The sequence below is a fragment of the Chenopodium quinoa genome, unplaced genomic scaffold, assembly GCF_001683475.1.
Source record: "Chenopodium quinoa cultivar QQ74 unplaced genomic scaffold, ASM168347v1, whole genome shotgun sequence".
Taxonomy (NCBI): Eukaryota; Viridiplantae; Streptophyta; class Magnoliopsida; order Caryophyllales; family Amaranthaceae; genus Chenopodium; species Chenopodium quinoa.
Genome location: NW_018744284.1, coordinates 1,686,763 through 1,711,084, shown reverse-complemented (window position 1 = coordinate 1,711,084; position 24,322 = coordinate 1,686,763). Strand labels below are relative to the sequence as shown.

Sequence of the window (24,322 nt, the reverse complement as noted above, 5' to 3'; positions counted from 1 at the left end):
TTGGGCTGGGTTGGGTCGGGTTTATTAAACAAACTTAATTTTTATACAGTTTTTGAACAAGGCTTAATTTCGGAATATTGCCTTAATAATTCCATAATTAAAGCCTTGATTGTTGTTGATTGTTTTGATTTAGCAAATAAACCGACCATTTTAATTTATTCTGTTCCCGTTTTTAGCTAAATTACTGTCATTTTAATCCAGATTTGTCCGTTTATTATCTTACCGTTTTAAGCAGATTTTATTCTCACTTAATTGTGCCAAAAAAAGGGTTGTTGCTTTTTAATTTTTTGCTTGAAACGTTGAAATCAGCTGGCCTATATATACAGCATTCTTCAGTGTTTCAAAATACAAAAAGTCATTTTTATAATCTTCTTCCCCCTAAAATACAGAATTTGAGCAGTTTTCTTATAGTTTTGGTGTATAGTTTGCCTGGTGGTTATGTGCAAATCCATCGGTATATTTTTATTTCGAGAGATTGTTTCATCCTGGGGAGCATCTGGTTGTGGTACGATCTGCTTGCACAAACTAAAGGCAATGCTGCGAATGTTCTAAAGAGAGCGACATTGTCCGTGACTCAGTCTATTTCCCAGTAACTTTGTTCTTATTATTTTTGTTCCTGTAGTTCCGTTTATAACAAAAAGTGAATGGAAAATGATATAAATTTAATAGTGACAATTTTTCGTATGAAATGATAAAGACTTGGTATCAATTAGACGTGTCATTTTGTTCTAAATAAAATGTGGACAATTTATAAGGTACAACACTAAGAATAGAAATGTGGACAGTTCAACGATTATAGCACATGTTTAAAAGAGCAAAAATAAAGGACGAAAATGATAAGAGAGGGCAAGCTGAAGATTAGTTTGAACCAATAATTGATGTACTAAATAAAATTAAATCAAAGCTCAACAACTAACAAAGTAATAATTACCCATTGGACCAAGTCTTTGTATAAAGTACAAATAAGGAGTAATTTATGAACCAAATTTGCAACTAAATCTTAAGTTAGGTACTAACTTTAGCTGAATTTAAATTAGCTACTAGTAATATGTATTCTTGCATAAAAAAAGTTTCTCTGTATGTTTTATTTCCTAACCTATACAAGTTCATCTCATAAATCTAATTTTTGCCTTGTCATTTCAATTCTTTTTTATTTCAGTGATAATATTTTATTTTATTTTAAATTCAAGTAAAATTGGATGTGACATAAATCTAACACACTTACACAAGTGATTACGTGAAGGCCAAGGTTACTAATGGTTACAAAACAAGCAAAGAATATTTTAAATTAAGTTTCAAATTTTAAGAACTACAAGATCGGTCCGTCTTAAACTTTGTTGGAGCCTTGTACATATTACAAAAATTCGACCTATAAAAAATTTTTGATCTCTTGTCTTGATCATCAAGTTTATACGTAAGGACAAGTTCTAGTACGTAGTCTACTCATATGTTACCAGGACCATTTGATTAGGGGATTTTTCCCCGCCACGTGGACCAATGAAGCCCTGCCACGTGTTATCCACGTGGACCAACCAGAGTTCTCCACGTATCACCTCGTGAGAGGTCCAAGGAGGACCAATCAGGTCACAACACGTGGTAGGCAGAATTGCCAACTAGGAAAGTGGCCTCCTAAGGCCTAAATTCCCAGGCAAAGCCCAGTCAGCCCTAGGTTTACTGAAACCTAGTACTGGGCACGTTTTTCAACACCCTATAAAAAGGAGATGTTACCCTCTGAGGAACATCTATTCAGAAACATTGAATACACATTAATTCACAATCAGAGAAAGTCAGACACCTGACACCTCGAACTGAGCAATTACACATTGCAGATACTCTGTTGGAATCCGAGAGAGACCTTTTACTTTCCGCACTTTACTCCTCATACACGTTCTAACTTGATCGTCTGGAGGCGAAACTCCCACCCACCGGAGTCTCCGTTGTTTTGCAGGTACATGCGTCCAGAGGTCAGTCTTGGAATTGTAACTCTCCCGAAGGACATCAAAAAACCCCGAAACATTTGGCGCCGTCTGTGGGGAGAATACTTCAAAGATGACTTCACAAGAACATGTACCACCTCTTAATGAGAAACGGCCTACGGCCGACGTCTAGGTCTTCTCAGACCAAGATACGGATGATGACTATGAAGTCGCCACCCATACGGCCCCTGACGGGTCTCTTAGGACATGGCGCATCTATCCCACCAAAAGGAGGGAACGGACACTGACCAAGCAGGGCCCAGTCAAACAGTCGGCCAGCCGACTGGTAAGCTCCAGGTGGCCGAAGGATCCACCCCCATCACTAGAAACGAACTCATGACTCTAATGACAAGTTTCAAAGGGGAGATAAAAGGATCTTATTGATAAACGAACGGCTGTCCCTACCAAGGAATAGTCGGCCAAGAAGCCCTCTTATTCTGGGAAGAAAAAGTCGGTCAAGGACCGAGAGGCCACTCCTTACCGTAAACCGAGGGAAGGACAGAAGCCCTTGTTAAATTTGGCCGGACTTCGGTTCCCTGAGCCAGGGAAGAGGAAGGCCATCCAGCATATACAGCCGGATGGTTCCAAGAAAACATATTCCGTTGCTCGGATGATAATCCAGCAAAAGAAGAATATGCAACTGTCATAGTCGGCCTCAACGTCGAACTTCAATGACAACTTTCAGAATACTTCAATGAGGTATTCTCAATCAAACCAAGAGAACCAGACAGGCGGCATGTCCGCCCACTCTAGTCCTCAGATGTTCCAGGTGGCCCGTATGCGCCTCCACAACCATACATGCCGTATGGACCACCATGTATGCAACCTACCCTCTTCGGGGGGCAGGCGGCACAAAATATCCAGCCTTTGGATCGGCAGCTCCGACTGCTAAGACTTGGGGAACAGCCTTCAACTTTCTCCAAGGAAATAACTGAGGTCGCACAGCCGGCCAAGGTAAAAAATGTGTTGGTAGGTACTTATGATGGTACCACCAATCTTTAAGACCATATGATGGCGTACACCAACCTTATGTATCTACAAGGGTTGGATGATGCGACATGGTGTAGATGTTTCCCGGCCACATTGAAGGGCGTCGCCCAGCAATGGTTCGGCAACTTGCCAGCCGGGTGCATCAATAACTTTAAGACGCTTGCATACTTGTTTGCGTCAAACTTCTCAATGAATATCCCTGCGAAGAAAACAAGTCTTAACTTGGGATCTATACAGCAGGGAGAGAAGGAGGGGCTACGCTCATATATCAGGCGGTTCAATCTGATGAAAATTCAGATTCAAGGACTATCTGATGAGGTAGCTTACACAGACTTTTTCAAAGGTCTGAAGGATGGGTCGGCCTTCAAGTTCGACCTCGTCAGAAAGAGGGTGACTACTCACCAAGAGGCACTGATGGAGGCAGACGCCTATATACAAGCGACCGAGCTCTGCAACATCAGTAAGCAGTCGGACTCAAAGAGGTCTGACAAAAAAGAGAGTCGGCCATCACAGCCGGCTAAGAAAGAAGAAAAGATAAGAAAACGAGTCTGGGTGACTGAAACTTCTGAACAGCCATCCCAGAAGAAAAAAGAGAGAAGCGGAGACGTACTCCCCAAAGTACGAATTCAATAAAGACTGTTACTTCATCCTCATGGAGATTAAGGACCGGGTCTTTATTGACAAGCCAGCTTCTATGAAAGGTTCCGCCAAAAATCGGAATAAAAACAAATACTGTCACTACCATGAGGATATTGGCCACGACACCAACGAATGTTATAGCCTCAAGCGACTGTTGGACCGTCTGGCTGACAAAGGAGTCCTCACGTCTTATATTTTGAGGTCCAAGGTTACCTTGCAGACTAACCTTGGACAGTCGTCCAAAAAGAAGCCCCACTTTTCTAATAGTTCGGATACGGATGAAACTCCAACCTATACAATAGCAGGCGGCTTCGCTGGAGGCAGCCCTACCATCCGGGGCAATAAAGACTATGTCAGGCGCCTCAATGTTAACTCAGTCGACGAGGGATAGGCGTCCAAGAACTACTTCCCCGAAGTCGTTATTGAGAAACAGTTTTAGAAACTAGGCCAAACGACTCCTTTATCTTCTCCCGATTTTACCCCAAAATATTACAATACTCTGTACGACTTTGCCACTTGATTTCGTTTTTAACCTCTCACGAGTTTTTCGTTTTTACTCTCACTTCTCAATTGAAGCAGCTTCAAACTGAGGTAAGATATATTTTTTTTTTTCTTCTTTTAGGGCTTAGTTTCAATTCAACAATGTAGGATTTAGTTTCACCGAGCTTTATTTTCTCCATTGGTATCCATGGTAGGGTTTATCAGTAAGCTCGGGTTCTTCTAAGAGTTCTAACTTTCTGAGTTGGATTATTTAACTATTGATTATGATTACTGAACTTATAGAAGATTATAACGAACCTTTTTTGTTGTTAGAGTTATGCTATGTGCATTTTACAGCTTTAAGAATTTTATGTGATTTTTTTAGCCAAATTTGATGATTCTGTCAATTTTTGTTGCTAATGTGTTGCATTTTTTTAGTTGAGTCATTTTGTGATTATTAGAACCTGATGCAAGCTTGGGATTTTGAGGCTCGTCGAGCTTCGAGCTTAAGCTGAGCCTGCTGAACTCAGAACCTGCTCCTATTCGGGCTCGGCTCGAAGGTTTAGCACCCCTCATTGAACCCCAATACTATAAACCACTTTTACCACGAACCCTTTTATGTTAGGATGGAAAATTATGGAAATGAGGCTTTTCTTCCTTGGCTTGGGGCGACTGCCCGTCCTGCCATGGCTATGTGACATTATTTTATGTAATGTCTGAAATTATTTTTGCATATGTATGACATGTAATGGATACGATGCCCTGTCATTTTGTGTGCTTTACTTGGTGGTTTGGGTCCGTACATGACCGTGTTGTTGATTTGGTCTTCATGTTTGTTTGTGTTTAGTTCTTGTTTGGGTCTCATTATGTGTGCTTTACTTGGTGGTTTGGGTCCGTCCATAACCGTATTGTCAATTTGGTCTTCTTGTTGGTTGGTGTTTAGTGCTTGTTTGGGTGTCATTTTGTGTGCTTTACTTGGTGGTTTGGGTCCATACAAAACCATATTGTTGATTTGGTTTTCGTGTTGGTTTATGTTTAGTACTTGTATGGGTGTCATTTTGTGTGCTTTACTTGTTGGTTTGGGTCCGTATTATCACTGTATTGTTGACTTGTTCTTCCTGTTGGCTTGTGCTTTGTACTTGTTTGGATGTTACACCTCATTCAGTTTCAAACTTGTCTCGCTTGTTACCAAAGAACCTATTTATGGTAGTTTACTGCTCAATAGTTTCAAAATAGTTGTATAGTATTGGCCAAAATCTATTATAGGAATTGTTGATCCTAAGCTGTCAATTTCTGTTTTGGAGCTCTGAACTTGTTCCTAAAGGTGCTTATGTATATGCTCTTGATTATTATGTTGCATTTGCATTAAGGATACAAAATGGCAAGATACTGTAACTGTGTTAGGTAAGCGGATGATTTGACTGATCCTGCTCCTGCCACGGCATCAGGTTGAAGTTCATTGATATGAATGCTGCACTGGTTCTGAAAAACTTGCTCTCTTGAAAAATAGGTGTGGGGAGGAATTGCTTAACTATTTTTAATTATTTAGGAACATATATTTTGATTTTTCTATCATTTTTGTCCCTAGGCACTTTTTTTAGAATCAAACACGGGATACTATGTAGCTAAACAGATAATTTCTTTTCATTATTTTCTAGAAAGCATTGATGTTGGAGACCCTTCCATGAACGTTATTCATTCTGTTTCTCTACTGAGATGGAATGAAGGTTTGGTAGTAGTTATAATAATGTTCCCACTCTATAATGTGTTTAGAAGCATTCATGTATTTGTACAACTGGGAGTGCTAGAGAGCCTGGAAATGGATCTGTTTCCCTCTTTATCTTTCTTATCTATTTCTAATAATATTAAATAAGCAGTTTCTTGCTGCAGCAAAGATCCAGAAATAAGTTCCGTTTGTGATTGGGAAAGCAATGGTCTGCAGTGAGCAAGTACCTTTCAGTGGTGCTGACTACTACAATGGGAATCTTTTACCCTTTCCTGCAGATCAGACCAGCGCTATGCTGGACAGCCAATTCTGGTATGGAGACACAATTCTAGCTGCTAATGGGTTCTCTCAGGTCCCGATGAATGCAATACATAATGCTACTGATGTCACACAATCTGATGCATTGGCTGGTTTCAACCACATTCCTCTGAGTACTGATCCTTTTATCGATCGTTTGGAAGTGCAAAACTATGACATTTCAGCTCAGAGATCAAGTCTTCCATTCTATGGGACACAGGAGAGCAGCAGACATGGGGGACTGGACAATTTTGTGGTGAGTTCAATTGTTTAACTATGCTAAAGGTGCTTGTATACAAAATGAAACTGTTTGGAAGTTGAAATTCAAGCATTAATTGTCTACAATATAACAGTTAAATCAATGGATGCCCAAGGAAGAACCTATATCATTTATGGATATGGAATGGCAACAAGTTGAGGTGAATACATCCGAACTTACTCTCCACAGCCTACTTTATCCTTACTTTAATTTATTTTTCTCTACCAGATATTTTCTTAAATATTTTTCAAGTGTGGCTGATCTTGTTTGCAAATAATACAACAGAGTCCTGCGTTTCCAGTACAAGCAGCAAACGTAAATGACACCCATGAATTTCTGTCAAATGTGAAAGTTGAGGCAGATACATCTGATGTAGCCCCAGTAACATTGAAGAGTGTGTCCAGAACAAACAGAGAACGATCAAAAGAAGCTGAAACTGTAAGTAAGATTGCTTTGTTGACCATATGAGTCAGCAATGTAAATCATGTACAATGCCATTGTTGGAGAAAATTTCAGCATTTCATGTTGAGTTAATTCAAGTAGATGGTTTGTTGCAATTTTTTCCACTAGCTAGGATGATTCCCCCCGCACCCCCCCCCCCCTTCCTCCACTAATAATTGATGACAATATATAAAATACACCCACTTGAAATCTGCTCTTTAAGGATTTTTGCAATTTCTTTGATGGTGTTTAATGATGATATGAAACAAACCTGAGTTTGAATAACATGTCCATATACTTTCACATGGGACTCTTTTGCCATGTAAATTTGATTTTAGTCATAAATTTATCTCCCTTTTTTTAACTTTGAAAGGGTAACTTCTAATTGGTGTTTGTAGTTATAGCATGTGTTCCTAAGCAAATTTATGTGCCACATGGTTCTCTCCTTCTTACATAAATTTTATGAGTCAGAAATGTAGTTTGGACAGGACTTGAATCCATGATCTCATGTTTCAACTCTAGAGAGTCCACCCTTAGGCTATGTCATTACTTGTGCTCATTTTAAATTTTATGCATAAGGACATAATTCTTGTTATTTGTATGGTAACCTAAGGCATCACCCAAGGCCATTAACTAGTTTTGATTTACTCCCTTTGTTCCCAAATAAAAGTCCCAAAATATCTTGTTCATAAATAAAAAGTCTCATTTCTTCACTATTATTTTTTTTTTATTTATTTTATTATTATTATTATTATTCACCACCCAAGTCCCTTTTAATCAATCAAATTTCACTATCTTGTTTTTTACATTCACCCTTAATCAACCAAACCCCATTTCATATATTTTTATCCACCTTCCTAATCTGTGCAAAAGGTAAATGATTGTTTGGCTTATACTAACTTCTCTCCTTTGTGCAGCGTCGTAGACTCATTATCAGTCAAAGGGTGCAAGATTTGCATGATCTCCTTCCTGCAACCTTCAAGGTGTTTACTGCTCTAGATTGTATATATCTGTATTTGTTAGTTCTGTTGCAGTAAATTAGCATTTTTTTTTTTTTTTTTCCATATTAGACTTTGGCAACTTTGCTTTTTTTATTTTTTATTTTTATTTCCTGATTTTGGGAGTTTTGAGAAAAAAATTCCTTTCTTTGTTGTGTGTGTGTGTGTGTTTTGGTCATTATTTACTTAATTGTTACCCTTTTATCTTGGGGAAGAGGTTTCATGTAGACAGTGGGTTGACAATAATAGATTTGTAGAGAGGGAGACAGAAAAGGGATAGCAGTAGAACGGCACTCTCTAAAAGTTTCCAGCTTGAGTTTCTATTCTATTGTAATAATAGTATAGTGATGTAAGTCCTTCAGAATGCAAATGATGGTGATGTAAGGTGATATTTAGAAACTTCTTAACATATATGGTACATATAGATACCTAACTACTCTGAGAGCAAGCGTTGAAAGAGCTAGTGCTCTCGTAGTCCCATACGTGCTTTGTTTCTTCAGTTATTTGACTACCATCAGTAGGACAGCAGCTACATCTTCCTAAGTTCTAATAACTTAATCTCCTAATTGAGATCTTTTAATAAATTAGAATAGTTTATCATAGATTTATTCTTTTGAGGATTATTATCATTAATTAAAAAAGCTGCTCACTCCTTTTGCAAGGCTTCATACATCATTGTTCATTTTTGGTGCTAATAACGTTGTTACTTGTTGAATTTTTCTTTTGATTCTGTTTGGATGCTGCAGGATAAACGAGGTAACCAAGAGTCTATTGTGAATGATGTCATTGGTCATATCAAGTATTTGCAGCTTCAACTCAAGGTAAATTGGTCTTTCTCCGACTGTCTGGCTTCATTCATTTGCACCCTCATATTCATGTATATCATCCTGGCATGCTTGCAAATGTCGCTGATATTTTTGGTAGAAAGTCTAGAAACTGAACATGAAATTTAACAACCAGGAATTGAGCAGAAGCAGACTGGGAGGTGATTCAAGCTCTGGTCCGTTGAAATTTGATGAGGTGCTTTCTGCTTTCCAATAATTTCTTCTTATGTCCTGTGAACGTGCAAGGATTTTGTCTAATTGTTTTAATATAAAATAATGTAATTCCCAGGGTTATGGACACTACCAACCACATGAACAAATGTTTGGTGAGTCTCTTGATAAAATTCTTGGAAGCTTATTAGAGGAGAATCCAGTAGCAGCACATAATCTTTTCGAGAGTAAAGGTCTGTGTATGGTTCCCATGGCTTCCACTGATGCATTATCATGCAACATAAAGTAGATTTTGTAAGTCATGCTCAAGCTATCTAGAAATGCTTGTTGCATATGCTAAGATATTTGTGTATATAATAACACTTTTCCACAAGTAACTACTCAAAACCTCTTAACTGTAGGAAACTTCTGGTCATGGTATTGCTTTCTTAGAAAGGCAAATGGCATGTAAGTAACTTTACTCGAGTTTGGTTGAATTCAAATTTTGGACATATGAAAGAAAATAGGTTTTTAGTATACTTCCGTGTTAGTTATGCTGTAAGTAGCTATGGACATGGTTTCTCGGTTTGGAGTAACATTCTTTTTAAATCCGAATGAATTGTTACTTGAGAACTAATTTTGCTTGTTTGCAAAGAATTGTTATTGAATCTGATGAGAATCAAGATGATCCTTTATTATGTTACTTTACAATATGTAGGAATGTTGGAGAAAGAATGTATTCTTGAATACTTTCTTGAAAATTCAGAAATTCATTTTATGACTTGAAGTTTTTCAGTCATATTTTATGACTTAAACCAGTTCTGTGAGTGATGCTGATTTCATTTGTGATGTACCAATGTGTGGTACATATTTATGTGCAAAAAAATTGAGGAAAAAAAAAATTGTTATTAGAATTTTGAGTTATGCGGAAATTTTCCTTAGGATCTAATTGTAGTAACCAACGTAGTTACAAGACTTTTGTTTGTTAACACACTTACTAAACAAACTCTAAAAGCAAGGGCCTATTTCCAAAAACCTAGGGTCTCGTCGGAGTTCTGGCGTCGCGACCGATTCTCCAGCGAGTTTCTCCAAATTTTTATTTTATTTTCAGGTTTAATTCGTAGGCAGAGATCCCTTGAGGTTCTGTCTGTCGATCATGAATCAAATTTCCATCCTGTCTCGCGGTCGAGCTTCCTACTCTTAAAAGCCTCTTGCTATTCCACTAGTGGTGAAGAGGTCCTTACCACCAATGGCAAACTCGTCCTTTTCCGTCACCTACAAAGGTTTGTGGGCTTGTTAGACCATCTCCATTGGTGAGACTCAACTTGAGTATTGAAATATAAAATGAGTTGTTTTTTACCTCTAATGGTGATACCCAACCCACTTCTCAATTTAGCAACTCATGTGAAGTCTAATTTCCCAATGGTGAGACTCTCTAAAGCATACTAATATCACTTTCAATTTATGGCCTACCAAATCCATATTGTAAGTATTTTTTTAAAAAAAAAGCACTTAAATAAATTATAAAATATATTATAATATTGATAAGGGCCCACAGTTATTGTCAAATGAGACTTAAAGTTGAGTATCTAAACTTAGCAACTTTCTTTTGGAGTTCTTAAGTTTAGATACCAACTTATTGGTATCCTCTGCAAAAAATACTCTCTCCCTCCTAAAGAAACTCCCTTAAGTCTCACCATCAAAAATGGTCTATAACTGGTGGAAATTTTGTTAGTTTCCTTAGTTTAAAGATGGATCATGGGATTTTGTTTTTATATAAAAGCTTCTGCTACGTAGGTCCTTTAGTTTTGTCGGTAGTGTTGTTATTTTGTTTATGGTTTTAAGTATTATGGATGCTTTTGAGGAACTTAGGGGGGATTTGTGTTTTGCTCATATTGAAGAGGATGATTTAACCTGTTATAAGTTAGAGCAAATAGTCAGGGAGTTGGAGAATCCCTTTGGTGATATGAAGTATGTTAGTAGTTTAAAAGATGAGGGAAACCAATTTTACAAACAAAGTAATATGGTTTCAACAATTGCAAAATACTCTTTTGCACTCAAAATTTTATCTTTTGCTCTGCTTTGTGATGACGAAGATAAATCACTTTTCTCGAGCCTTGCTATGTCACTTAATCTGAACTTGGGGGCTGTTATGTCAAAGAGAGAAACTTTGACAAGGTGGGTCAATTGTGTTCGGTAGTGTTGTGTTATGATACTTCAAACGTGAAAGCTTACTTCAGAAGAACGGTGGCAGCTTTAGAGCTAAACAAACCCGACTTAGCTTTCATGGATCTTTCACAAGCAATTAAGATTGATCCTAACAACAAAGAGTTTCAACAAAAACTCAATGAGGTGACCTCTAAATTGGGTTGGTCTCAGAATTTTATTGATGATGCACTTGTGGTTACAACTGAGGATGAGAGGTTTAGAGATTTCGTTCAGTTTGAGACGAATGAAGAAAAAAAAAGTTAGGAAAGAAAGGGAAAAGAAGAGGAGGAGACGATCATGGAAATGGTTGTGTTCGTAGATGTATTGGTGTAAAAGATGACACCAAAGTGGAAAAGAATGTTTGTGGCAAATATTTGGATTTGGAGGGTAAGGTCAACCATACCGATCAAGATGAAAGGCCTAACATTATTGATACCAAATCTGTTTTCAATTCAACTTCAGAAGAAAAAAAACCCAAATCTTACAGGGTCAAGTTATCGGTTTTCAAACCGAAAACGAATTGATTCCTGTTTGCATCTCACCCTGACAATGTATGGGGCAGTTTCTAAGGGTCGAACACTACTCTACTATTGTTCTTCTAGGAAGAATTTTATTAGCATCCGAGTACTTGATCCTCCAAAGAAGATGGATGGTATTGAAACTCAAGAAGTTTCTACACCAATGGAGATTAGTCACCCCCCTATTAAAGGGCATGATAGGTGTGAAATAACTCCAATTTTGACGCAAGAAGATCTTACTATAGGCATAGTCACTCAAGCGTCATCTTATGAAAGTATGACGATGTTCCTTCCCGATGCACCAATCCTTTCCCCGTTGAAGTCTACTAGGAACCACATAACCTACTCCTCACAGACAACATTGATTTTTGCCTCCTCCCGCCGTTCTAGAGCTAGAAGGAAAACTGATTTTCGAGGAAGTAAAACTCCCTCCGTTATTATTAACTCCTCGTTTTGCAGGATCAGTGGCTCTAAGAAAAGAGCATCTTGTTCCTTCGAAAACATCTGATCTCCCAATAGAAAAGGATTGTATGGTCCTACCCATAATGTTCTAATGTGTAATTTGTTTTATGATTAATATTATGCTTTTTCTGATGTAAAAAAAAAATTAAAAAATAAAATAAAAATAAAAATAAAAACTAAACAAAGTTGTATATTAAAACATCAATAAGCAAAGAAAATAATCACTAACTGGCAAAAATAAAAAGGGCCAAATAAAGCAACCTTCGTTCAACCATCTGAGTAAATCAGCAACTCATGCAAGTCCATTTGCCCATATGATGCTAGGAACAAAACGAGCTGCGATTGAAAAGCACAGCCAATGCACAAACATTGCAACATAATAGATGTGGGTGCATAAGCCAACAGAAAATTCATTTGAGCACGAAGTGCACATAATCCTGGAAGCTTCTCGATCAGTATCAGGAGCAACACAAGCATGTGCCATGAAGAAGGCCCATGAGAAAATTCATTTGAGCACGAAGTGCACATAATCCTGGAAGCTTCTCGATCAGTATCAGGAGCAACACAAGCATGTGCCATGAAGAAGGCCCATGCTAGCAAGGCTATGTTACATTCTTACAGACATGGCAATTCTACGCTCTACTTGATTCGTGAAATTATACTACAAATTGAAAGTAGAGCATGAAATTGCAAGACTATACAACAAAACTAGATTATATAGAAAAAAAAAAAGGAAACAATACAAAATTTTATCCTATTTTGCCTAGTCCCTCTGGCTTTCCCGCTTCTATTATGTGTAACCTTTTGAATAGTTTACAACTCAATAAAAACCAACTATTGTAAGACTAAAATGAGTATATACACGGCACTTGAGGCTCAAAACATTCTCAAGAAGGGTCAACTTTTATAACGAGTGGCTGCCAAAAATCTGAAGGTGACTCTTTTACAGTAGGAAGCTTTGATGCTTCGTCTGACGCCAAAATGCATTCAAAATCAGCATTTTCAGCTAATGCTTTATCCAGAGAAGCTTTAGCAATTCGGCTTATAGACATTATAAGGACCACTGCAAAGTAAGATACAAAATACGAGAGTTAGTCAAGTTCACAAGAGTTGTATCATGCCTAGAATTCTATTTACTTCTTCTATAGTTAAATTGGTAGGGGGTGGCCGCTGTTTAGAGCCTATAAATTGCAAACGATGTTCAAGATCAAGATGTTACTCTACTGGAAACAGTAGAATGAGTCATGACAAAAATGGGCAGGTCTAGATGATTATATGTTTAGCTGAGAAGTGGGAATTCTCGAGCTAGATAGCATCAAATGAAAAGATTATTACAGTTATCAGTGTGTGGTGTGCCAGTTAAATTCTAGGCTGACATAAGCATATTCCTTCAAGAATGACAATGAAAAATTTACGTAGTACAAGAAAATAAAATGGTAAATGACTCACCAGATACAATTAGACCCAATCCAATAAAACCCTGCAGCAACAAGATAACAAAATGAATTCCAGATTTTTCAAAGCAAATGCATGCCAGCATAAGTAGTTCAGTGGTTCTGTCCATGTGAAAGCATTTGGAAGAACAAGCCCAAGAAATTTACGTCTTAAGGTTTAATTTTAAAACTTGTTCATCTGGGTGCACTGAAACATAACTTTCTCCAAGAAAAATAGTTTATTTCAAACTACGCTCTGAGATGTCTTCCATGCTTGCAACTTACAAGACGTTAAAGTGGTTTATGAATAAAAACGAAACACAGGGATATAGAATAGGAGTGACACTTGTCATTTATGATTAGCGAGGATTGAAGGGGACAACATTTCAATGCTAGAACAAGGTGGCGATAAGAGACGAGTGAAGTGAGGATAAATCTAAGTGAGTCCAGTCATATTTGTGAAGACTTGCTACATATATAACAAGTTCACAACTAAAACCTAAGGACAGTTTTATTTGTTTGCTATGTGTACTATAGTCAACAGTATAAGCTTAATCAAGAATGAATAACCAACAATTTAAACCTTGTGTTCTACAAGAGAACATGTTGATCAGATAAGCTAAAAAAATTAATAGGAAGCACTTACCAATCGAGCAGTTGACACCTCACTCCATCCATGGGTGACATCAGAAAGGTTTTTCAATGTTGTACCCACATATACAAATGCAAATGTGATCGGCTGCAATGAAAATTAAACATGGTGATAATTAGCATTTACAATGGAGTAGCCCTCCCTGTCTCTACAAGAAAATCGCACAACAGAGAGTAAAAGGGAGAATGGTGGTGAATGGAAACAATAAAATTAAAAGAAAAGAAAAATAGACAAGCTAACGCAGAGCAGCATGCAGTACCATCATTCCCAACCACGTTGCCAGGATGTAAGCGCCCAAGTTAATAGGAGTTACAGACAGGAGGTAATTCAACATGTTGAATGGAAGGAGGGGAACCAGTCGAAGTAGCAAAACAATCTGTCAACGAGAGAGTTATTAGTGCAAATGTAGAAAACCTACTCTAAAATAACTCAAGTATTTGGTCATTATGTAGGAAATAGTAATAGTAAATAACTAAAAATAATTCTTAATTTAAAAAATTAAATAAATAAAATAAAAAGATCTTTAAACAAAAAGCATGATAACTTGACCTAAAAGTAGCATTATGCTAACTCCCTCCCTTAACAGTTATTTGTCCTTTCCCACTTGGCATGGCTTAAAAAAGTAATCTTTCTTATTGTCAATAAAACAATATTTGGGAAAATTATAAGACATTCTTTACTGATGATTTCTAAAAAGTAACATCGGGAGAACAAGAAGTTAATTAAAAAAGAAATATAAAGAGAGAAGGGGGGGGGGGGGGGTCGTGTCCTCATCAGTAAATATTTCTGGAAAAATTGTCCAAGTGACAACTTCAGGATAAAAGGGACTGGCAGGAGTATTAGCTTGAGATAATGTACTGGACAGCTGAAATAAATATCCACAGTAGAGTAAATTTTCAATATGATCCACAATAGCGATAGTTCTCAGCAGAAGTCTACAATACATCATTAATAAAACCCATTAATTCAATTATTTCTATTCCTTAATTTCAGCCAAATAAAAAATTAAAATAAAGGCAAACATTAAATAACAGCCCATCAATTCCTTTTCAATAATATATGTTTCTAAGACCTATCAAGCAGCAGACATGGGGTTTTTCATAATCAATTTAGTGCAAGTAAAGTTTAGTTTTAAAAGGCGCAAGATGCAGCAAGGCACAAAAGTTCTTGGATCCTAGGCGCGAGCCTTTTGTAGGTGAGGCGCACTTTTTGATTGATAAGTCTAAGAAAAGAATTATGAGAAAAGGTGAAAGACCATGTGACCAATAATTAGGGTTCTTTAAATGGAATTGGGGCATTTGGGATGTCTTACTCCTCTAGTATTATAATAAATTTAACAGCTGCAAAGTCACATGGTGTTTTACTTAAGAAAATTATTTTACACATCAGCTATTGATGACTTACTATACAACATAAGGCGCAAGAAGCAGCCTAAAAAAAGCACATAGGCATGTGCCTTTTGTAGGTCTTTGAGCCTCACAGAGCTAAGGCGGTGCCAGCTCTCGCACCTGACTGTGCCAGCTCTCGCACCTCACAGAGCTTAGGTGCAACTAAGGTGCACTTTACAAAATTATTAAGTAATCAGAATCATATCAAGTATGTGTGATTATATCAAGGCAAGAGTTGGTATAGAGATAAAATGTGATAGACTCACATGGGGCACTCAAACCACCACTAAGGGTGTACGTGAAAAGGAAGAAAGGTAAAGAGAAGAGTGTTCAAAGGGAAGGGAGCATACAGCAGGCACCAAAAGAAAGGGGTGACAGCAAGGCGGAAACGGACAAAAAGAATTAATGATCCACTATGGCATTGAGAAAATGAAGAAGAGGACAAGCTGATTCTCTGATGAAGTAGAAGACAAATCCAATTATTCCTAGGTTATTGTAATTGCTTGAGTATAAATAGTCAGTAGAGTAGTAATAGCATGTTATGTGAATTTTAAATGATGTTTTGTAGAGAGTTAGTAGCCTCAAGCTGCTGGTGAGACTGATAGCCTAAAGTTATCACTTTTGTATCTAAAATCTTTAATTGTCAATCAAATACTCAAGCTTTTGCCTTTAGAATTCTCTTGCAAAATATAGCTTACAATCTGAAAGTACCAGTCTATTACATAAAAGCCTAAAACCTATACAATTTAAATGACTTACTGCCAGGTTTCATTATTTTCTTCACTCATTTTGAGTTACAATAATATCAAGCTTACTTGATTTGTAGCATAGATGAGTTACAAATAAAATGGGTAGGCAATAATGCAATATACCTCACAAGAAGTTGGTTGAAAGGGAGTGTCATATATTACTAATCTGCTTCTATAAGAAACAATCACTGTTTCCACCAAGGGTAAGTTATTATTTACTGCCACATGTTACTTATGGATAACAGCTAACTTAGGTAAAGCCTTTCAACAATATGACTTACAAGAGACTCCAGCCCATGACAAGGCTGGGGGAGGGAGGGAAGGAGGTGGGTCAGATATAAGCAGTGTAGCTGTTCTAATAAAGTGAGGATATTTTCAAGTCAAACTGACCTTTAACCCAAAATGTAACAAGCCCCCACTACTTCACAATAATAAAGTAGCAATGGTTTACTTAGTCATTTAGGATAGTTTTCAATGCAAGCCATCTGAGCTCTCCGTACCAGCAGATCACATTAACGCACTGGGTAATGTCCCAGCAACAGCGAAGGCAATCTTCTTGGACATAAACAAAAGTACATTTCAACATTGTTGACTATGCCTACAAAGAAGATACAGTTTGAGGATCATTCAACATAAGCATCCCTGATGGTAAAGCAAACTTCAAAAACTATCAATATTTTTTATCTCAGAGAAGAACAGAAGCCACCAAGATAGATCAAGTCAATTGATTCAACTGCTACCTGGAAGTGAGATTTTTAAAGCCTCTGTGGGTAGCTCAAACCCTATATGAAACTAAGGAAAACTTGTTTGCAACTTGCTTACTTTGAGTCATTTTAAAGTTATAAAATAATATGGATTATATTTTATAAAAAAATTAAAAAAAAAATTAAAAAAAAAAAAAAAAAAAAGAAAAAGAAACAAAAAGAAAAAAAAAAAAAGAAAAGAAAATGAAAAAAAAGTTTTTAAAAAAAAGTTAAAAAAAAAGAAGAAAGTCAGATAAGTAGCTGTTCATGAATGGAGTTTGATTTTACTGATTCCAACTACGCTCACATAAATTGGAACATCTATGACAGCATTAGACTAAGAGAACTAGAGTAGATGAACAAATCTTGCTGATATAAAAATTATAAGGACCATCCACAACCAAAAGACGGTGGGCCTAAAGATCACTGACACTTACGGAGCATCCACTAAAGTTTTGAAAAGAGAAAAAATGAAGCACTAGAAAGGCACATCAGATAATGAAAAGAGAGGAACTATGGAAACTCACAGCTATTATACCTCAAAATACACAGAGCTTAAAGGAATATAACAGATGTCAAGAGCTTCTGTAGCAGCTACAAATACAGCTGTCACAGGGTACCATAGTCAGAGGGAGAAGACCAAAAAGTGATACTTCAGTCAGAAAGGATAAAAGTCGCCAATGGATTTGGAAGATAAAATAGAATTGAGGAGAATGATGAGGAAACTTTTTTACAACATGATTGGATGATCCTATGGTAGCAGTTAAAATAAGAACTAAATGCAATTTCCAATTTAGGGTTTTTTATTGCTCATAACACGAGCAGACAGTGACTTGACAGAATATGATACCTATACCGTAACACAAAAAAAAAAAAAAAAAAAAAAAAAAAAAAAGTTATATCATGCCATAGTTCATATAGATGACAATGTCACCACTACTATGTCACAATGATGCAAAACAGTTAAGAAGCTCATTCAAAGCACATTTCTACAAATCCAAATCAAAGTCTCAACACATGACATCTCCCAACACAAACGAAATAATTTAGATAAGGAAGCTACAAAAATGCCAAATATAATATTCTAGATATAACAATAAGTACATGCAATGAAGCAATTGTCCACCTCAGCCTGAATGAAGTTTCCATACAAATTCCATGGCCTACCTGACCACATCCACAAGAATTATGGATGACATACAAATTAGTGATATCCTGATTTTTAAACACTGTTCTACAATTTCCTGTATAGAGTTATGACACTTCAACAATTTATCCACAAGAGCCCTCATAATTTTCATGACATACCCAGATTTCCAAATTACATAGCTCACTGATATTGTAACTCATTGTTTCATCAAACGCATCAAACTATGACAGACAAAAACAACACCTTTCACATGCACACATCAACTGAGACCCATACTCAATGTAGTATTACCTTAAAGCCAGACTTTTGAATGGCAATGGCAACTGCTTGGAACTTGGGGTAGTTCTTAAGCTTTGACATGACATAGGATTTTCCGATCTGAAAAAAGTAAAAAAAAACAAAGAATTTATCAGCTCATGTACCATTACAATCAGGACATGATAAAAATATATGAAATAAGTATTAAGAAAGTAGCAGCAAGCATGTACACAATGACAGACGTGCACATGGAGGCATTCAAGACTTACAGTTCTTCCAAGAAGAAAAGCCGCTGTAGCACCAAGTGTGGCTCCAGTTGAATCAGCAACAAATCCTAAAGGCAACCCAAAGAGATAACCTCCCCCAAGCTGGAGAAAAAACAGGCCAGGATCAGGAAATCACATAAGCAGTAATTGGGGATAAATGTGATCAATCATTGAAAAGCAAACATTTGCAAAAGATTACTAGGAGAGATAGTGAGGTGTATTGGTGCAAACATCTAACTGATCTAAGAAGTGTGAAAAGATATGTTTAATCACTATGCCCAATTCAAGTTAATTTTTGAAATTAGCATAGATTTTGGCCCTATGCCCTACAGATTTTAAAAGTCAAGATTCTTGATACAGGATCAAGCACTATATTTTACTCAATTGGCATAAAGAAATCACTAACTATTTTCACACTATATCAGATTTCATGTCATATCTCATCACTAGTTAATAAATCAGTATGAAGCTGGAGTTAGTGAATCTTCCAATTCAAAGAAATTGAAAACGTCCATTTCAATTTCTGATTGCATTGACATTAGATCAATCAATAAACTAATCAATCAAAGCCTTAATCCCATAAGTGGGGTAGGCTACATAAATCAAATTTGATTATTCCGTGTAGTCATCGACAAAAATCTTCCTCCTCCATCCCTTACAATCCAATGCCTCATCCTCATGCAAATCCATATACTTCATATCCTTCTTAACTCCTTCCAATCAAGTTATTTTCAGTCTCCCTCTCTCGTTTAACCCTTCCATGGTCCCACTCTTCCACTCTTTGTACCGGTGCACCCTCGAGTCTCCGTCTTACATGCCCAAACCAAAACAGGCGATTTTCCCTTAGTTTGTACATTGACATTAGATATTTCAATAAAATTTCCATGTTTGTGGTTAAGCTAAAAGTCAAGTACCAGTCTCTTAAATAAAAGATCTTACATAAATTAACTCTTTGCAACCGTGTTATATGGCCAAAAGAGTCTCTTTACAGCTGTACATACCAGGTTAGAAAGATTTGACCTCTCCCCTCCTCGACAAAAGCAGGAACATTAAAAGACGCAACGGATGGTCTAGTATGGTTTGTCGGGAAGGTGGGAGGCAAGAACGAGCAATATGAGAGACATTGCTGGTAGCTCAGTATACAAAATCTAAAGACTCCGGTGTTTCAGTAACCACCTAGTGATCCATGCACAGCACGAAAATAGAATTTCAACAATTCTTCAAAAATATCTAATTTGGAAATAATAGAAGTTAAAAAGCATTCTAAAATAATATATAATTTCAGCTGTTAGTTCCCAAATAAGGATATCATCATACCATTATAAATACTATGAAACAGAAGAATTTTGTGACATGCCTAAGGCGGTCATGTACAATTTCATGGAGTATAAAAACAGTTTTAAGCGTAAGCTACCAAATGATAATCCTAGAATTTTCCTTATTCTCATCCTAAGACACTAAGAACAAAGAAAAGAAGGGGCAAGAAATATCAATCACCATGAGAAAATCTCGTAAAGAAGAACCAATAAAAAAGTTTCATACCGTAAGTACTGAGGCAGGAACTGCTAGAACTGTGAGAGGGATGTATGCAATAGCCCTAACAGAATAAAATAGCCACGATTAGTTGCAGAGCCAATATTAAAAATGATCTATCTTTGCTGAATTAGAAATGTCTGCTATTAGGTGAGTTTACAGTAAGACAATTTGTTTATAAAAAAATATAGATGTACGTATTTCTTTTGAGATAACTGAAATAAGAACACCATTTCCTGATTTCATCACACAATCCCTTCAGCCATTCCAAATCAATCAACCTTTACTCAAGGCCATAAATACTTTTTTAGAACATGAAAAAAGAGTAAACAATTTACTGTTTATAAGTCCTCAGTTCCACAAATATTGTACCATGTAAAGTTTAATGCTTCCCCAGACAACTTTGACCATTAATAAGTTTAATTCTCATTAAGTTTTAAGAAAAAAAAAAAAAAGTTGATATCTTTAAAGCATACATAAGGAAAAACTAAAAATATCCCACATGTCTATTCTTTTCTATATTTATAATACACAAGCGGATGGTTAAATGAGAACGTTTGAAAAATGTAAAAATTCAGCATGGAGCAATATCTGTGAAACGAAGGTCATCAAACCATGCAAATCCAAGAACTCCCAACCCCCCACCAAAAAAAAAAAAAAAATCATGAAGCACAAAGATCCATCAAATCCAATGTCACTTTGTATGGCCTTCATATTTGATTTAAGTCCCATACCCTCATTTCCTGCAGCTATTTATAACAAGATTTTATATGCAGTAGGTCCATATCCAAGTAGTAATAAGGGTTTGACTACAATAAAGTGGTATTAAAACAAACGACAATTTTCACATGTTATAAAATGTATGGCTTCAACACTTTTAACCCTCGCTCACTTAAAGTGAATATAAAAAGAAACTTGTAACAAAAAGGAGAACAATTCCGTAAAAGTAACTTACAATACAACAGGGCCCCAAGGACCAAGATCCTCCTTGACCCATAGCAAGAAATCCCTCAGATACTGCCAAAAGATAACGGGAAAAAAAAATATATACATGTCAATATCAGAAATCAATAATGGTAAGTATAACTATAACAATGAACAATCATGTTATAGCATTGCAATGGGAGTTAAAATTCCAACTAATAACTGATTCAATTGTTCATCAGAAAAATTAGCTAAGCTTTGCCCAGTAACCAAAAGACATAAATTATTTATTTTCTCCTATCATTTCTCTTTTAACACTAGAATTGATAGATAAATAAATTAATAAATATCTCTAAAATAGAATAATAGAAAGGATAACTATTGTGTATTAGCAAATGACATCTAACAGTTATATTGATAAGATTTTTAATTGATTGTTCTCCTAGTACAAAGGGACGAGATTGGATATGCATTGGCTCATTTACTCTTACTTTCAATCATTGTTTTGGTACAGTAGATTCACTGAACAAAAAGAAAGAAAAGAAAGAGGCATAGTGATATCAGTTATGTTGTATTGCATTTATATACTACACTAGAGAGCTACAAAGATTAAAGACACCTTCAGAGCATTTCAATATCTGACCAACCATTTCAGATGTTTGGGAATAAAGCCATGACTAAAGCAGCAGGGATCAAATAACACACATTTTCAACCTTCTTTTCTCGATAACTAAATTTTTAATACAAGTAATCGGAACAAAAGAACACAACGTAACACATCAAAAAAAAAATATTATATCTTCATTTCAATAGATTAATAGCTATTATCACTACCTCCGTCCTCTTTTATTTGCTCCAAAGCAGGAGTTACTTCTTAACTTTTGGTTGAAAGGAGTTGATGAGCAAGAAAAATGGAGGGGTATGATGTAGTGGCTGTAAGAGTAAAGTTGTGATCCCTACAGCCAAAAATAGTATGGGGCACTTAAAGTTACAACCTCTAGTCCTCTACACTATTTGAAATGAAAGCCCATAACTGTACAGAATTCCCTACTCTTTCTACTCTGATGGCAGCAGTTGTAGATTAGGTACTCCCTCAAATTAAAATACCCAAATAGCTATGAATGCTCAATGTCCTCCAGCCATGATTTGCTACTGTTTACTGTTGTGGCATCAACTTCCAATTTGAGGATCAAATTGCATTTCCCTATTCTTTTTTCAAGACCTAATTGCTAATTTTCTACAGGTTGGACAAAACATTTGTAGTTATCAACGTGTCTCTCCTCTAATCTCTTGACCATATGAAATACATTTATAAGCGTCAATTTTATCAATGTAGCCTGGTAATATGTAAATGAGTTCTATATTTAACACTTTTTTTCCAGAAAGATGTTTATACCTTCATTTTCCTAAGACCTTCGGAGATCCCTATGGCCAAGCACAAGATTACTCTTTGAGTAGGTTACTTCTATTCTTAGGTTACTTCACAGCATTCATTGCTCCTCACTAAGTGGTGCCAGCAGCAATACAAGTTGGAGGAAGCTTTCTTACAAAATACGATAGGGTTGTCAACAAAACAACTTATAGCAGCATCCTTTCTCCTAGTCTCTAATACTTCGACCAAAGGCTTTTGTATTCTACTAATTTGTAATTGATAACGTTCTCTTAACATGCAAGCATTAAGACAACAAGTGAAAGATAGCAATAGAAATATTCTCTTAAAGCCAAAAACAGAAAAATAGGATAAAATTCTTTCTACATGGATGATCCTAACTAAAGAGTTCAGCTCATCCAAACCCTTCTGATTTCTGAATTTCGCATGACGGTAAATTCTTGGATTGGTGTATATTAGTACAAGATAGTCAAAGTCACTTCATTATTCTGAAAGTCACCCCAGTACCCATATCCATTTTAAATTCACCTTGGTGCATAACGATCCTAATTGAAGTCGGCCCCATATCTTTTAAAAAGTCACCTTCATTCATCATACAGGCACACACCCGCCTTACCGTTACTGTTTCCATGATACACAAATTTGTACATGTATATTTCTATAACACCTAATGGTTCTTAATAACTTACTTCTAATAGCACATTCTTATAATTAAAAGATAAATCCAGAGAGAGCATACCCCATCTTGTGCCAACCAGAAGAGTCCAAGAGACATATGATTCACACCTAATGTAAACTACATAGACCCAAATACAATTATATAGGGTGCATAAAAATAATGTTGCAATAGGCCTTCATTATCAGACAACATGCCATATGTCTAATTAGAAACCTCACTATCCACGCACATTTTCCCATATACACTGTCTTGGTCACTGACTCCTATTAAGTATTTAACTTGGATTCTGTTCATATTCAGCCTGCCTTAGTTCCTAAATTCAGTTGATGGTGAATACCATGAAGCTAAAAACTAGAGCCTAGCTAACTACAATTATTCCATAGGCTGTTTAGGCAGTACAACATCAACAAAGCCATCAAATGCAGGACCTCATAAATCTTAGAAACCGCTTTTGGCGCTTTGTATTAGCACACCGTAGAACCCTATAGATCATCTCTTTGCTATGTGCAGCTTCAATCTCATGTTGATGAACACGCTAATCAAACTTCCAATCTACTTCAAAATGCCGAATTACCAATGAAACTCGACCACATCAACAACAATATCCTTTACAAAATACTAAGCATCATATAACTTGCACAACCACATTTCTTAATAAGACACAAGATAAAGCCAAAGAATTCTCAAAATGCCAAGTTGCCAACTCCAATCTAATCACAACACTAATAACACACAAAACACTTCAAATGCAATTTGAGCAGTTTCTAAGCAATCAATAACAATTTAATGAAACCCAATTGACAATCAACATCAAATCAATAATCAAAACCAGATCACAATCACAATGATAAAATCACTAAATCCCAAAAAGAAAAAATGGGAAAGTTTAGAATGACAACCTGATCAATGGGGAGAGAATAAAGGAGACAGAGAAAGCCGAGGACGATAAGAACGGCGACGAGGCGGCGGAGAGCGGAAGGGACAGACTTGGGGAAAAAGAAAGCCACAGAAGAAAAGAACCAGCGGCGGAGGAGGAACCATGGGCGGGTGGCGCGATGGAGGTCCTCACCGTCTACGGTTAACTCCGGCTTCGATGAGGATCTTGCCCTTAAACTCAATCCTCCAACGTTTGCCAGGTTTCTTAAATTTTGTCAAAATCCTACAAAACTGCCTGAATACTCTAATCTTC

General features: G+C 36.5%; 2 protein-coding genes across 3 annotated transcripts; one reads left to right on the top strand and one right to left on the bottom strand.

Annotated features, from left to right (window-relative positions):
• Window positions 1-3,834: 3,834 nt before the first annotated feature.
• Window positions 3,835-9,434, top strand: LOC110694971. 2 transcript variants are annotated; one of them, XM_021872156.1, is made up of 8 exons: window positions 3,835-4,196; window positions 5,976-6,364; window positions 6,462-6,527; window positions 6,653-6,805; window positions 7,726-7,791; window positions 8,553-8,627; window positions 8,767-8,826; window positions 8,920-9,434. In XM_021872156.1, the coding sequence occupies exons 2-8, from the start codon at window positions 6,017-6,019 to the stop codon at window positions 9,088-9,090; spliced, it is 939 nt and encodes a 312-aa protein (XP_021727848.1). In that variant the 5' UTR covers window positions 3,835-4,196; window positions 5,976-6,016; the 3' UTR covers window positions 9,091-9,434. The 2 variants fall into 2 exon arrangements, with proteins under 2 accessions (XP_021727848.1, XP_021727849.1); XM_021872157.1 differs by lacking the exon at window positions 3,835-4,196 and adding an exon at window positions 4,203-5,595.
• Window positions 9,435-12,174: 2,740 nt separating this feature from the next.
• Window positions 12,175-24,281, bottom strand: LOC110694970 (TVP38/TMEM64 family membrane protein slr0305-like; the record flags this gene model as incomplete). The annotated part of the gene is made up of 9 exons (XM_021872155.1): window positions 12,175-13,031; window positions 13,418-13,448; window positions 14,048-14,140; window positions 14,313-14,429; window positions 18,375-18,461; window positions 18,611-18,709; window positions 20,150-20,204; window positions 21,096-21,157; window positions 24,033-24,281. Coding segments are annotated over 9 exons (969 nt in total), but the record flags the coding sequence as incomplete, so codon positions are not given.
• Window positions 24,282-24,322: the final 41 nt, after the last annotated feature.

Bases quoted from the DNA above. Each gene is read 5' to 3' on its own strand.
- LOC110694971 (XM_021872156.1), top strand. From the start codon at position 6,017: ATGGTCTGCAGTGAGCAAGTACCTTTCAGTGGTGCTGACTACTACAAT. The intron at 6,528-6,652 runs GTGAATACATCC...ATAATACAACAG, and splicing joins TGGAATGGCAACAAGTTGAG to AGTCCTGCGTTTCCAGTACA. The intron at 6,806-7,725 runs GTAAGTAAGATT...TCCTTTGTGCAG, and splicing joins GATCAAAAGAAGCTGAAACT to CGTCGTAGACTCATTATCAG.